Genomic DNA, 14,709 nt, shown 5'->3' with positions numbered 1-14,709 from the left:
GCGACAACGTGTTTATCCTGTCCTCCGTGTCCCGCGGCCGCCGACGACGACGACGACGCGACCTACGCGCGAGGATGTTATCCTGTCTGCGGTGAAACGGGAAACCGTCCCTGGCGGTTCGCGTCGAGCCACTATCTCCGCGCGCAGTTCGCGTTCTCTCTTCACAGAACCGCGCGATAATACGAGATCTCTCCTCTCGCGCGCACCAAGTACAACGCGAGTTTCGAGGGGAAAGAAGCGACCGTTTGTATCGGAGCTTGGCTGGCTGTGGACTGGCTCTTTCTAGCACAGAGAACATAGAGCCTCGGCACATTGCCTCTGGCGTGCCGAGGTGGGGGACACTCTGACCCAATTCCCGGACGTTCACCCGCAGTTCACCGCGTGAAAGTGAGAGTCCCCCTTGCGCGCACTGGCGCTCCTCGGCCGTCTCCCTCTTCAGGTTCTCTCTCTCTTTCTCTCATTCCCAGTCTCTCTCTCTCTCTCTCTCTCTCTCTCTCTCGCGCTCGAGTGAACCCTAGATGATGTCCTCCTCGTCGTATTTACCGCGAGCGCTACCATAGAGGCTCGCGGGCGCTCTACTAACGGGTTTCTTCCCTCCCTTCTCCCCACCTTCCGTCAGGAGAAGCTACCCTCACCGAACGACCTGCCCTACCTCCACCTCCCGGTTCCTACCCTCGCGCTGATACCCCTCTAACACACCCACCCACTCGCGAATAAGCGCGAATATAGAAACCCTTTGCGTACTTGCACACCTTTTTCGTCTCTTCCGCGAGGCCGCGTCTCTCTAATCGTTACAGAGACGTTTTACCGCGAACAGAAGTAGGAGGGGAGGCGGTGATAGAAGTGGAGGAGGAGTAGGAGGAGAGTTGGAAATGAATAAAAATTGGAAAAGGGGTAGGTCAGTGCGAAGGTACTTCCCGTCGTGTATCGGCCAACGACCTCGCGAGACGATTACGTAACATACGACGCGTGGGGGGACCCTTCGTGAAGCTTCTGCATGTTCGTCGTCGCCGTCGCCGTCGTCGTCGTCGTCGTCGTCGTCGTCGTGCCGACGACATACGCGTGTATGCACGTACGCATACGAAAAGTTGGCGATGCTCGTCGCCGAGTAACTCCGCCGTGACGTCAGACGCGCGACCTCGCCTACCTCAACTTCGTGCGGTGCCCGTTGAGAGAACGATGTACCGTTGCACCTCCGCGCCCGGGCTGTCAATCGGCGCGAGGCGTTTGACGCGAGTCAATGAACTGTCAGCGTTGCCAATGTTGAGCCTCGCTGCCTCCGACGATTCCGATCGATCGAGCTCGATCGACCACGCGCTCGACTTTTCGGACGAGGAGGCAGAGGCGAAGTGTCTCACGCGAGATCACACGTGTCCGAGATTCGCTCGAAATTTACAGTTGCAAGCTTTATCTCGTTCAAGGAGAATTTTTCGTATAGCTGGAGAGCTCGAGAGTTCTCGCGACTCTAAGCGATTTTTATCTATATGGCGGAGCATTATCGGTCGGTAAATCGCTGCGAAATGCGAATATCGGGCCACGAGCTACCGTCGTGGATGCCCGGACGAGGCCAGCAACCCCTGTTGAACCTGTCGGTCGACGGGAATCCGACGAGCGAAGGGTGAAGGAGGAGGTGTGTGGGGGAATGCGGTGCATCGATCTCTCGAACCGTGCATGGCCCGTGACGGGTCAGGGGGCGATCACCTTCGCGCGCTACCTCAAGTTGCGAGTGTTCCTTTGCGCACGCGTTCCTCCAGTCCTCGTGAGACACGGAGGATCGACAATTAACCCTTTTTAAATGAGCGAGATACCCGTCGACATCCCGCCGTTATCACGCGCCAGCCGAACGTTTATTTCATCTTCGACTAACGACTGTTGCAAGAGCACCGTCTTCCCGCCCGCGTCACCCTCGAAACTGCACCGACGAAGCCCCGATGATATATTTAGCGATAGTGTGCCGGGAAAAATACACCGAGAGGAGAACCGAACGAAACACGACGCGCGCTCCGCTCCGCTCGCTCGCTCGCTTGCTCGCATCCGCCGAAACTTTCGCCGGTTTGAGAAAGTTCTGTTATTCTCTGTTCTCGATTCCGCGATGAGAAAACTCATTTCCGCAAATCCTTGCCGGCTGGAATTAACTCCTGCATTTTGTCGGAGAAAAACGCGAGAAAATCATGCGCGGATTCTCCAATTTTCCAACGAGCGTCTCACGAGACGCGATGGTAATCGCGAGAGTACGACGACGACGACGACGACGACGACGACGACGAGGACGACGACGACGATCTCTCTCGTAGGAAAATCGACCCTCGCGGACCCTCGCGCAATTTAGCGGCATCGTCGTTGACCGATTCAAGCTCCAATTTTATTTTCCGTGGAAGCAGCGACGAACTGAGCTGGCAGAAGTGGCGTCGCTCGGTGACGGTATACGCGAGGAGGTTGTATGCTTCGTGCACGTCCCGTACGTGCATGCACACACACGCGCGCGCAGGGTAAGGAGAGTGTGGGACATACACACGATGTGGTCGCGGGGCCAACGACCGGAGCGCGCGACTGCTGCAACGGATAGGGGGAGGTGGGAGGGGGGAAATGGCGATCCGACCGAGGGACGGTAGGGGAAGGTAAGCGTATCTGCCGCCACCAAGAGAGGGTGGAGGCGGGAGGTGTAGTAAAAGTAGAGGAGGAGGTGGCCGGGGAGAGAAGGGGACGCGAAACGGAGTAACGGTGACGTACGTAACGCGCGCGTGCGCTCGCTCCAACAGTCGCGACACTCTCCGCTCCGCTCGGGGGCATTAACCGCTCGCTAGCTAGCTAGCTAGCTAGCTAGCTAGCTAGCTGGCTGGCTGGCTGGCTGGCTGGCTAGCTAGCGAGTGAGCGAGCTAGCTCGTTCGCTCGCTCCAACACTCTCCTACGACCCCGAGAATCTGCCGTTCTGCTCTGTTCCCTTCTGCCGGCCCGGGCATCGATATCGGCCAAGTCGATCGTCGAGGTCAGAGATAGTCCTGCTTCCCTGTGCGCGCACATTTTTCTACCGCCTTTTCGCTTATCGAATGATAGTAGCAAAGTAGTCGCCAGCGCGATTAGGTGTCGATGCCGATCGATCTCGCATAGCTCCGGCTACATCCGCGGAAGCGTAGCGCGGGCCGCTCCAACGAGGGGACTCTATTGCGCGACTGAATCATCGTCGCTCCTCCGTTGATCGACTCGCGTCATCGCGTGAATCACTCGGAGCCCGAGGCTCGATCTATACTTTGGACGACGAGTCGCGGCGGCGGCAGTTTCCCCCCGGGGGAAACGAAACGAAAATTTGCTCGACGCGGATTCTCCCGGAGAACACGCAGCGATATGGACTCTCCCGTTGTCCCCGAATTACAGTAGACGCGTCGGGTTACACAACCCCCGCGCGCGAAAGCCGGGGACCCTTCGGGAGACCTATCGACTCGCCGGCTCGGCGTTGAGAGGAACGATGCGCGGTGCGGCACGGCCGACGATGGCGATGCATTTGCACTCCTTCTCGCCGATGATATCGCGTTTCGCGGGGACGAATTTATCGGGCGTAAAAATTGCGCCGGTGCGCGATTCCGCGCGACGGGGAAGCGCGTTATCTCCAAGAGCTCCCGCCGCTCCGGTGGACAGATACCGTGCGCCGAGCGAACACCTACCACGATAATAAGCGGCTGACCCGATTCTAAAGTAGATGCACCGGGGTCAGTAACCCCGAGCGAGCACCGAAATACTCGCGCAATCAAATGAAAATGAGATCGCGACTCGTTACGACGTCAAAAATGACGGTTACCCGAGCGAGGTGGGGAGAGTGGGGGAGGGCTTCCCCGTGGGAAGGGGTGCGCGGAGAGGCCAGCGGCATGAGGGAGGAGGAGAGGAGAGGAGGTGGAGGTGGAGGAGGGAGAGTGACGTAACTGGCTCGGAGGGTCGACGACCGGAGGGTTAATGCACCGGTCGCCTGATTTCAACCCTCCGGAAAAAGCGTCGACGTGCACCTCCACCGATGATTGTTTCGTCGCGGAGGATTTAAAGAGGAACTCTACTTGCCGCGGAATCTCGTTTTTCTTCCGATTTATTGTTCTCGACGTCTCCTACGGGGAGGATCGCACGCGATCGACTCGATCGAGACCGATCGGGAAATTTTCAGCTGCGCTCTCCGTACACACACACACACACACACACACACACACACACACACACACACAATCTCGAGCAACTCTCGCTTATAAAAATATTTCTTGTATCAGAAATCCTGCCGAGTCGGACGCGCGTCAACGTCGCACGCTGGATGTGTCGCCCGTTTAACCGTGCCGTGTGCTTCTCGCTCGATAGGTCAACGCCCAGATCGCTCTAACATATATACGAACGACGAAAAATCCTGCGAAGCTACATTTGCTCCAAGTTTAATTCGCCACGACACGTTACCGTTATGGCAGCAGAAGTAGGGCGATAATAGCGTCACTCGTTTATTCTCGAAGCGCAATCAATTTAGCTCCAACTGATCGAAATCGCTCCAAAATACTGCGCCGATTTTACTTCGTCACGCGAATCTCGCGACAAGCTGACGAGCTTTATTTTTCGTTATCAAGTCGGCAGAAGTATCTTTTTTTTTTTCTGACATAACGACGTCAGCTCGCGTCTCTTCGCATACCCGAATCTCTTTGCATTCTGAGCCGCGCGAATGTGAAGATTTGATATCTCGGTGATCTCTCTTTATTCGATATGAGAATTTTGCCCATTTTCGAGATACTCGAGGAGAGAGAATTATACCGAAAAATATTACGGCAGTCTTTCTACGTTAAATTCGCAATCTTCTCCCTCCCCCTTTCCACCTGCGAAGTCAATATTTCGCTCGGCGCGGCGGTCCGCGACGTCGAGAGAAAAGTAGCGTATGACCGATGAAACGGTAGAGCGAAATAGTGCAACAGTGGTGGCGACCGAGCGACCTAGTCTTAAAGATACCCAACACTCTTCCGCGTTCTCTTCCCTTTCCACAAGCCCCTCTTCCAGTACCTTAAGACGCTCTACCGCTAGCGGCTAGGTCACTCAGTGGAGACTCGTTCGGCTTAGCGCCTCTTACGGCGCTGTGCGGCCATAAGTTACTGACCTAGTCAACCAGCCGGAGGCCGTGACTCTGCCCGGCCGATTAGTCTTTCCGAAGAATTTTAGCGTCGGAACGACGGAGGCGACGGTGGTGGTGGTGATAGTGGTAGGGGCGGGGCGGGGAGGGAGGGGAAGGAAGGGGGACGAGGAGAAGTGGGGACGGAAAAATCCCCGGCCACCAGGTGTTTCCAGGCGGAAAAATGCGGCCGATCTAGTTCTTTCTTCCACGCCTACAATAGGAGCAATGAAAGCATAAGTACCTGCTCCGGACAGCTCCCCTGAAAGGTCCTCTCGATACTTTCGCTTTCCCGTGGTTACAATCATCATCATCATCATCATCATCATCATCACCGTTACCATGTCGGCTTTTCGGAGGCCACTCTCTCCTTCATTCCTCTTCCATCGGCTCCTTTTCCCACTCACGGTCGAAGTGTTAACTAACGAGGGCTTCGCTCAATTACCACCGTGAAAAGACTCAGCAAAATCGATTATTCGCGTTATGAGAGACGGCGTTCTTACGCGAGGATACGTAGCTACCGTTTCCTTTCTGTTCGGAAGTTGCCAAGTCCCCAGATGTGTTTCCGTGCGCGTTGCCGTATGTCGAGGCATTGATTGAACGGCAAATCTTGACGGAACTCGCTCGCGCGATCGATCGATCTTGCGGGGCGACCGAAGAATAACAGCGTCACCGCGGAATTGCGTTCCGTGTCGCGTTCCGTAACGCGTTCGACGTTGCGAGTGAATTTTTCGTCGTAATCGAGGAAGAAATGTCGCGTGGGGTCAAGAATGTCGTGCAGCCCGCGCAGTCCATCTGCATCTTCCTCGAGAGCGGGAAGTGTATTTTTGTAACGAGCTCATTAGCCCGGTAAATCGCGCGTGTCGCGAGAGAGTGGAAGAGGGACGACGGAGCGAAGCTGCCGCGCGAATGGCCCGGGTGAGTCTGCGAGCGCGAAGAGGCGAGCGATGGCACGGCACCTGGTATTAGCGGCGACCACCTCCACCGGCATCGGCGGAGCGCCTGTGGAAGTGGTAAAGCCACCGGTGGTGGATATATAGTGGCGCCGTACCTCCGCTTCCTAAAACGCATCCATAGCCGGTGCTGACCCTACTATCCGCTTCCGGTCGGGCCGACGACGGGCGTGCGTACGACCGAGACAAAAGAGACGTCGGACGAACTTGAGACTCGGACGGCGGGAGTAATGATCCAAGGAGAGACCGTTTCTTTGCCCGCGTATCGCAATTAGAAGGAAATGCAAAACTCATCGGCTCTGTTTTATATCACGAATTTCTTCCGTAATCCCCGTCCGGGTCCCCGAAGATCGTGTATAATACGTTATACATGTTCAGCTAACGCGAAAGAGACCGCAGATGACAAAGAAATTTTTTTGATGGAATTTTGGGTCTACCTGCCACGTGATCACGTGTTTCTTTAGAGGAAGGTTGACATTCTGCGAAGGCCGTTGACCGCATTTTCCATCTAATTTGCACGACACGGCTCTTACTCGGCTATTCTATTCTCGTTACCTGAGTGTTGTAGCCTGAATCTCACGGTAGCATGTTAGAGGGAAAAAAACTATGCAAAAACATAATCGACCGAAATCCAACGGAAAATTGTCGACGCGGAGTAACGCGTCGATGGTTAGGAGGCAGTTTAAAAGTTCACTGTCGATGAACGAAGACCACGATGGCCCTGGCGATAATGCGTGAATCGAGAAAGAAAAAAGCCTTGACGAGATTCCTCGGCGAGACGTGGGGGAACTACCGGGTCGTGAAATAACCTCAAGGACTACCTCAAATCTCTTATGATTTCCGCGTGTCTAAGGTCGACTCGTGCGCGCGGTCGACAACTCTTTCGTAGCCTTGGTCCGCCTCACGCACTCACATTCACACACATTCCCTATCTGGCCACACCGCGTCGCACATTCACGATTTCGATACGCGTTGAGGAATTAACGCCGTTGCTATGCGTCTCTATTCGCTGTTCCGCGACTTTTATCGATTCTTCAAACAACTCGAAAGAGCGCGCTTCTCCATTTCTATTAATTCCTCCTCAGCATTGGAGAATTAATTTTCTAATAATAATTTTCTATAAATGCAAAATAGAAATATACTTTAGAATAGAATACTTTTTTTAAATCTCGATTATTCTATGAAAGCCTTTTCGTTTAATTTTCGTTTAGCCTTTTCTTTTCGTTTAGGAGACGTAAATCTTTTCGTGCCAGAAGAAACAATCGACGATGATAGAGTGAGACCAACTGCGTCAGCGAAAGCACTTGGACGTATCGAAATCGCGGAGACGCGACTTGTCCGATAATCCGCGCGGCGTCTTGTTCTGTCGGCGTTCTCGATGAAAGGAGGAATTCAATTAACGATCGTAACGCAAGCCACAAACGATAGTCACAGCGAAACATACGGCTGACAGAATCGGATCGCCACGCGGATCGACAACCGATCCGTCGGCACTGTAGTACTCACCTTGCACCCCTCGCAAGAGTGGACCCCATAGTGAAAACCGGACGCCTTGTCACCGCAGACTCGGCACAACACGGTGGTCCCGTCAAATTCTGAAACAAGAGAGAAACACGTTCCGTTAATGCAGGTCGTCGCGATATCCTCCACCGCGACTTCCTCTCCACGTGCGCCGCGGGGCGGCGAGAGAAAGGTGGGAGGGAAAGAAGAACACTTTCTCCTCTCTCTCTCTCTCTCTCTTTCTCGCGCGCGCACCACGGCGCGCGAGTTACAGCATCGCCGTGTTACAACTTTCCGCTTTCACCCGCGACTGTCGCGGCTCGTTCGCGCGAATTCTCAGCGCGTTCGCAGCCAAATTAACGCCATTTACGACCCGGTCGGCGACGGGAGAAACACACCAGCTCAGATCGGCTACCGTACCTATGTTGAGCTCGGGCTCTGGCTTAGCGGAGGAGACGGTCAAATCCATCGTCGGCATACTCGGACTGAGTCGGTGAGCCGCCAACTGCACCACGTGATACGGACTAGACATGCCCTGAGTGGATACACGCGGTACCACCGTGGACGCGCGGGAACTTTGCGAGGACAAGCTGGAGACGAGCGATTCGGGCGCGGGTGAGTCCAGTGTGTCCTGCGTGCTACTGTCCGGCGTGAGGATCATGTTTCGTCCGGAGGGATGATGATGATCGCTCACCGCCGGCGTTCTCTTAACGCGCGCCGAATGGAAAGTCGTATCCAGAAGCCGCGCTCACGACACTGCACTCGGTCAACGACAATCGGGTCCACATTTACAATTGGGTCCACTCTCGTTGGCCCACCTACTCTCTTTCTCTTTCTCTCTCTTCCTTTCTCTCGCGTCCTCACTGTCACCACGCTCACTGACCGGTCACCAAATAAATCATCGATTCGCGCGTCGTCTACTGCTGACTTAAGAACTCTCCTCGGAGGGTGCGCGCGCGATTATCGCGACTCGTCGCCACGATCTCTGCAACCGTGCAAAGGTTACGACTCCAGATGTGCGACTCGCGGCAAACACGGAGCACAAGCAGGCAGGATGGTAGCCTGAAGAGAGAGTGAAAGTAAGTCTTCGCTCGAGGGAGGTTCGCGTTGGTCTGACTCGAGTTCGGCGCTGCCGAGTGTTGGTTACCTGGGGGCCGTGCAGCCCTTACTCGGCACTCTGAGTAACTCTGAGGTGGAGGGGAGGGATTGATGTGCTTGCCTGCCTGCCTGGCTGCCTGCTTGCCTGCCTGCCTGCCTGCTTGTCTGCCTGCCTGCCTGCCTGCCTGTTCAGTCGCTCGCTCGCTCGCTCACTCACTCACTCACTCGCTCGCTCGCTCGCTCGCTCGCTCGCGCGCGCGCGCGCGTTCGCCAGGCTGTCAGGCCGCTTCGACCATCTACAATGTCTACGCCCTGGCTACCTAGTATGTAGTAGAGGACACACAACACATTGCTCGGTGCGTTCTCTTACAGGGCCCCCGAGAGTTCATCGTATTTTCAATGTTGGAGGTCACTGACAAGTTGCCGGCGGGCCCGTGCCGTCGCGGCCGCTACGGACCCGACCAATCGGTCGCCTGCACGACGGGCCCCGTGTCGGCGCGATTGGTCGACTCGTCTTCCCCACCGCGTCGACCACGACCGGCCGCGGCGGGGTCTCCTTCCTCCCGTCGGAGGAAGTTCATCGGCCGAAACCTTGACTGAATTACCCCGCAGCAGCGGCCAAGGCCATGCGCCCTCTCGCTCGAACTAACCGCGAGTGTAGCGATTGTCGCGTTCTTTCTCTTTCTCTTCCTCTCACCCTCTCCCCCTCCTATCACTCTCCTGCTCCCTCCCTCTCTTTCTTTCTCTCTGTCTCTATGTTCCTCCTCTCTCCTCTCTTGCTTCTTCACCAGGCCTCTATATTGCGAACGTTCCTTCCCGTCTGCTCGTTTCTTCTTCCTTTCCTCCGTCTTTATCGGTAACGCCGCAAAAGACCGACCATCCTCGTCTACCTCGCGAAGTCTGACGCTTTGTTTCCACGTAATTTCCTATTCTCGTGTAAAACGTTGATTCCCGCGCGCGGAACGCCATGACCTTCGGTATCAATTCGAGAGATCGGTTTTGTAGTAAGTTAGTGGGCGATCGTCAAAATATAATTTTATTTTTATAAAACATTTCTCTCTCTCTCTCTCTCGCGACGCTTTATAATCACGGCCTGACGACTGGACATCGTGGCGCATTCGCGCGAAAAATCTGATGACGACTACGCGTACTCGCTGAATCGGCTGACACGAAAGATCAGATTTGCGCCAGTATTCTAATATTATAAATCGTTCCGATTGCACTCTCGTAGTTGTTTATCAAATTCTTCACGACTATGGTCGGGTTGAATTACTGCTGATAAAACTGAACCGGATATTAAACTCTACTTAGCTATCGGATCTTTCTCGGGTGACGTAAGAGGAACGGAAGAATTTCGTATAAATATTGAGTTTTCAACTAGATAGATATTTCCTTTAACATGAATTAACAGAAGTGTGGTTTTCTATCGAAGAAATTACATGAAGACACTCTCTCTCTCTCTCTCTCTCTCTCTATATATATATATATATATATATATATATATAGCAATTACAAAATCTATAATAAGAAATATCCTGATAATGAAATCTTGAGTTAAATTGTTGTTGGTAAAGTTTATTATAATTCTTCATTAAAATTCTTTTCACTCTTCTTACTCGCGATTAGAAGAGGAAGGACTAAGTTAAAGAGCAACGGTCCGTTGAGGCATATCCCCATTCAAACTCTGAAGGGTTTTATGCCTCAAGTTACTCCGAGGAGAAGATTATACACGAAGTGCCAAGTTTTTCTGTTTACTACCTACGATATGTCAATCCGAATAGTCGCTCGGATCTTCCGCCTTTTCATGAAAATATCGTATTTCCAGAAGCCAAAAGTCACCTCGAGCGAAAGATTTCCGAGTGCGCTTCCGGTCTCCATTCACAGGTAGCTCGAGACCGCCAAGAGTCGAAACGCGAACACTCGACGATCGCGTTGAATTATGCGAACGTTTCGTGTAGAACCGCGCGCGATCTCGCTTTCATCGATTATCCACAGTAGCGAGTATGGTAGAGCGCAATACTCGCTCCGTGTTGCGTCGCGAAAAATGCACGAGACACAATAATCAAATTGTAATCCGCGTGAATAACATCAACAGCTCTTCGGAATTTTTCTATTCTGTCGCGCTTGGTGCACGCATCGTCGAGATGCACCGTTTTCAACAAGGTCTCTCTCTCTCTCTCTCTCTCTCTCTCTCTCTCTCTCTCTCTCGATTAGGCGACGCTTATCGTGTTACCTCGTGAAAGACAGATTGATCGCGTAGTTCGCCGAGACGAAATTTCTTCACGCTCTCTTAGCCGACTACGAACTCGGACAGAGCTGAAATGTGATGGCCGCGACGGCGGAGGTCAGACGGTGGCGTTTCCTTGAAATCGGCTAGCGACCCGTAGTCACGCGCATTTATATGCTACGAATACACCGTGGCCCCTGGCGTCTATTTTTAATCGATCGCGCGCGTGGCGTCACCGCGCGCTCGATGTCGTGCAACGAAAGATACTTAATTACCGAACGCACGATGCTCGGGAAACTCGCGCATCGCATTCGCAGGATTTTTCGCCGCGTGTTCGCGGCCATCCGACCGATTCGTCTTAATGATTACATAAACGAGATCATCGGTGTTTGCATTTGTGTCACGGACGGTACACACGAGTCTTTCTTCCCGCGATAATAGAATGGTAACGCGCAGCGAAGAGGAAGAGAAGGTGGAGTAGGAGGAAGAAGAGACAGGCGGCGCGGCGCGGAGGAGGCGCGGATAAAAATGTAACGAGAGAGAGAGGAGGTGGAGGAGGAGGAGAGCATAATTAGAGGTTGCTTCCCCGCGTTAACGAAGGCTGTATTGTCTACCGTCTCAGTGTCCTTGGCACTGAGCGACCGGTCGCCGACCGTCGTTTGGTCTTCATCGAGGCCTCCTCTCTCAGCTTCCTTACCAAGTTAGAACTTCGCCTCACGGCGATCGCCATGCAAATGCCGAAGGTCCCAGACGCGCTGTTCGCGTCAAGACCACCTTTTTTTCTCAGAGACACTTACAAAAAACCCGAAAACACGACGATCTCGCGAGTGGACAAGGAGGAGGAGGAGGAGGAGGAGGAGAAGGAAACGTGTGCCTACCGCGACGAATTAAAAACGAGAGGATAATGAGCGCAGCAACGGTGAGGTTGATGATGTACCATCTCATACGGTGGTCGTTACGCGAACAGAGCAAGTGAACATCTTCTCTCTCTGCTGTCTCTGGTCCGCGCGATCGCAAGCTATCTGCGGGTTAACGGCAAGCATAGTCGCGAGGATACATCGACCCGGTACGTACATCGGCATGGGCGCCGATCGTCGCGTATATGTCGTACCGCTGAGTAATATGGCGATACTTCCGCAGTGGGCGCTATGGGGCAGGCTATGGGCATAACGGTGCGCACAGCGCGTCACGCATATGCGTGCGTGATGTCACTGAACCTGGAGCAAGCAACAGAGCAGCGGGTGCACACACGTACATGCGCGCGCGGAGAAGCCGCGGAGAATACCACCACCGTGGCTCTGTTGCGCGTTGCTCGTGCAACTCGTGCCGGCAGGATTTTGGCGCGCGTCACACTGCCGTGTCGATTCACAGGCAGACGAGAAAAACGATCGATCGCGTCGCTCCATCCACCTCGGCAAGGGGGAAACCCGGTTCCAACTCTGAAGCGCGAGATATATCTCCGTGGGTCACTTGTCCTAGCTTTTTCATTGAGAAACGCCGTGAAACCAATCGCATCGCGCGCACGCGTGTCCCGCGTCGCGTCGACGGGTCTCACTTGTCCCAAAAGGAACAAGAGCGGAAGGATCGATGGGCGTGGAGGAGCAGCTGCGTTGCATCACGTGTGCGTGCACCCGCTGCACGTACATTAAGGTGCGCGCTGTGTTTCGCCGGCGTAATCTTTTCAATGCAGCGCGTGTCTCCGATCATATCTCGCCCGGGAAGCACGCTGACTCGGGGGATATGTGTCAACCCGTGGACGGTGCGTGCGTCCACCAACGGGTTTCTCTCTCTCGTTTAGGCGGCGAATTTCTCGCGCGCGAGCGCGGAACCGATCCTAATCGCAGCCGCTCGCGACCCGATCGCGAGTCTCTGGCGTCTCTGCGAAAATGAAACGTCGGTTTTTCCTTCGCCGCGATGACTGGCAATTTCGGAGTATCATTGTCGTATACAGCAGGGACAGTATGGTGTAATAATCGATTAAAATCGGCTAAAGTAATCGGTGAATTAACAAGCAAAATTAATCAATCGTCGTATGTAAAATTACAAATAATTTCGCAAATTAATGAGATTACTAATCAAACATTTATATGATTGATTATGATTAATTATGCATTGATTAATAATTAATTTCATCAACTGATTAAATTATTTGTGATGTTGTGTATAACAATTTTGAGTAATTCGGATTCGCCGATTATTTCGGTCGAATGAACTTTTCATCGATTTCGTGCCCAACACTATGCGAATAATAAATTTCTGATTGATCGGTTGAAAACTCAACCTGATGAAGTCTCTATTGAATGTATTGTCGCAAGCATGTATCGAGGGAAAAATTCGCGAGTCTACTGTCTGTGTCGCGAATGCGTGCCGCCGCGTCGAAACAGCGAATACAACTTATGGAAATGGTACGAGCGATATACGGCTCGGTCGTTCGCTCGCTCGCGGCGAAAGAAAAATGGAAAAAGTAATTTCTCTGCTGGCGCCTCTCGCTGGGTCGACCGATGGACGACTTGCGCCGCGACCTGCAAAGAAACGCAAGGAGGCCGCTCGACCACCTCGTTGCGCTCGCGAGCGAGCATTCGTACTTGCGCGCACGCACACCATCAGCTCGCGTCTATAAATGGTTACGCGCGCAATTGCCGTCGCGCGAGAAGGAGGCCTACCTCTCCTCTTGCATCGGCCAGGAGCAACCCGGAGGAGGAAACGAGAAGGAGGCACGCGAGAGGTAAATAATGTAGATGTCTGCGATCGAGTACAGTTGCAACGAACGGCGCGGCGAGCTAGGCGAGATGAGCGAGCGCCAGGACGTGTCCGCGATTCGCATAGATCGCGGCTAAAGGAAGAAGTGGAATACCGTGCGCCAGTCCATCCGATCGCGAGTCCTAGGAAGACTCTGATTTTCAAAGCATCGGCATCCCGAACCGTTAGATCTTTGATGAAGCGAGATGGTCGAGTTACAGTAAAGCTCTGTCAGCTGCGAACGTGGTCGGTAAAGGTAACAAGAGAGAGAGAGAGAGAGAGAGAGAGAGAGAGAGAGAGAGAAAGAGCGAAGGGAAGGGAATGTCATGTTTCAATTTTCGAAATCTCATTTCTTCGTACTCGAGCCGACTGCCGACTTGGGAAAAATGACGATCAGAGCACGATGCACCGCAAACTTGCGGATCGCGTGGGTTAAACGAACGCGAGAAGCGGGATGTTACGTTATCCTGGCTACGTTCTGGGAACCGAGTATTTCAATCCGCGAGGTCTCTTAGCTTCCTCGAACCGTTAGATCTTTGGATACCCCTCGGATAGTCGCCGTATACATCCCTGAATATCGTGCTCTCCGCATACCCGGTAGATGCGCGGAATTCGCGCAGCTTTCTGCGTGTTTGAGACGCGTCGACAGACGGAAATGCTAAACTGGAGTAACGATAGATCCCATTATCAAGCTCTAATAACGCGTAGTGAGTCATCCCGTTAAAACTATCAAGATCATCGAAAGCGTCGTTATCAGGCATTCGTGACTGTGTGACCGAGGACAGGCGGATGGAAAGAGACGACTTGACGAGAAAACGACGTGAAATGCGGGCGTAAGAGACACTGATGATAGAGAAATAGAGAGAGAAAGAAAGAGAAAGAGAGAGAGAGAGAGAGGCGAAAGAGAGGAGCGTGTGCCACTAGCCCGAGGCTGGCCTGCTTCGCGTTGCTACTTCGAGGTGCAAGTTGATTATAGCGAGTACCTTATCTGGTACCGCCTCCTCTTACGGACTGACGAACCAACGAGAGAACCGAACGGCCGCGGCAAACCGCTTTTTCCCTCTGGATTGATC

At 53.4% G+C, this 14,709-nt stretch overlaps 1 protein-coding gene across 1 annotated transcript in view; it reads right to left on the bottom strand.

Annotated features, from left to right (window-relative positions):
• Nucleotides 1–14,709, bottom strand: part of LOC116845873 (nuclear hormone receptor E75-like) — a 109,703-nt gene that overhangs the window by 7,767 nt on the left and 87,227 nt on the right. Inside the window, 1 exon segment of the mRNA XM_032819063.1 lies at nucleotides 7,579–7,667. Coding sequence (XP_032674954.1) covers nucleotides 7,579–7,667 — 89 coding nt within the window.

Source organism: Odontomachus brunneus, unplaced genomic scaffold, assembly GCF_010583005.1.
Source record: "Odontomachus brunneus isolate Ranch 3 - 2012 unplaced genomic scaffold, Obru_v1 Obru_scaffold_058, whole genome shotgun sequence".
Lineage (NCBI taxonomy): Eukaryota > Metazoa > Arthropoda > Insecta > Hymenoptera > Formicidae > Odontomachus > Odontomachus brunneus.
This window is presented reverse-complemented; position numbering and strand designations above follow the sequence as displayed.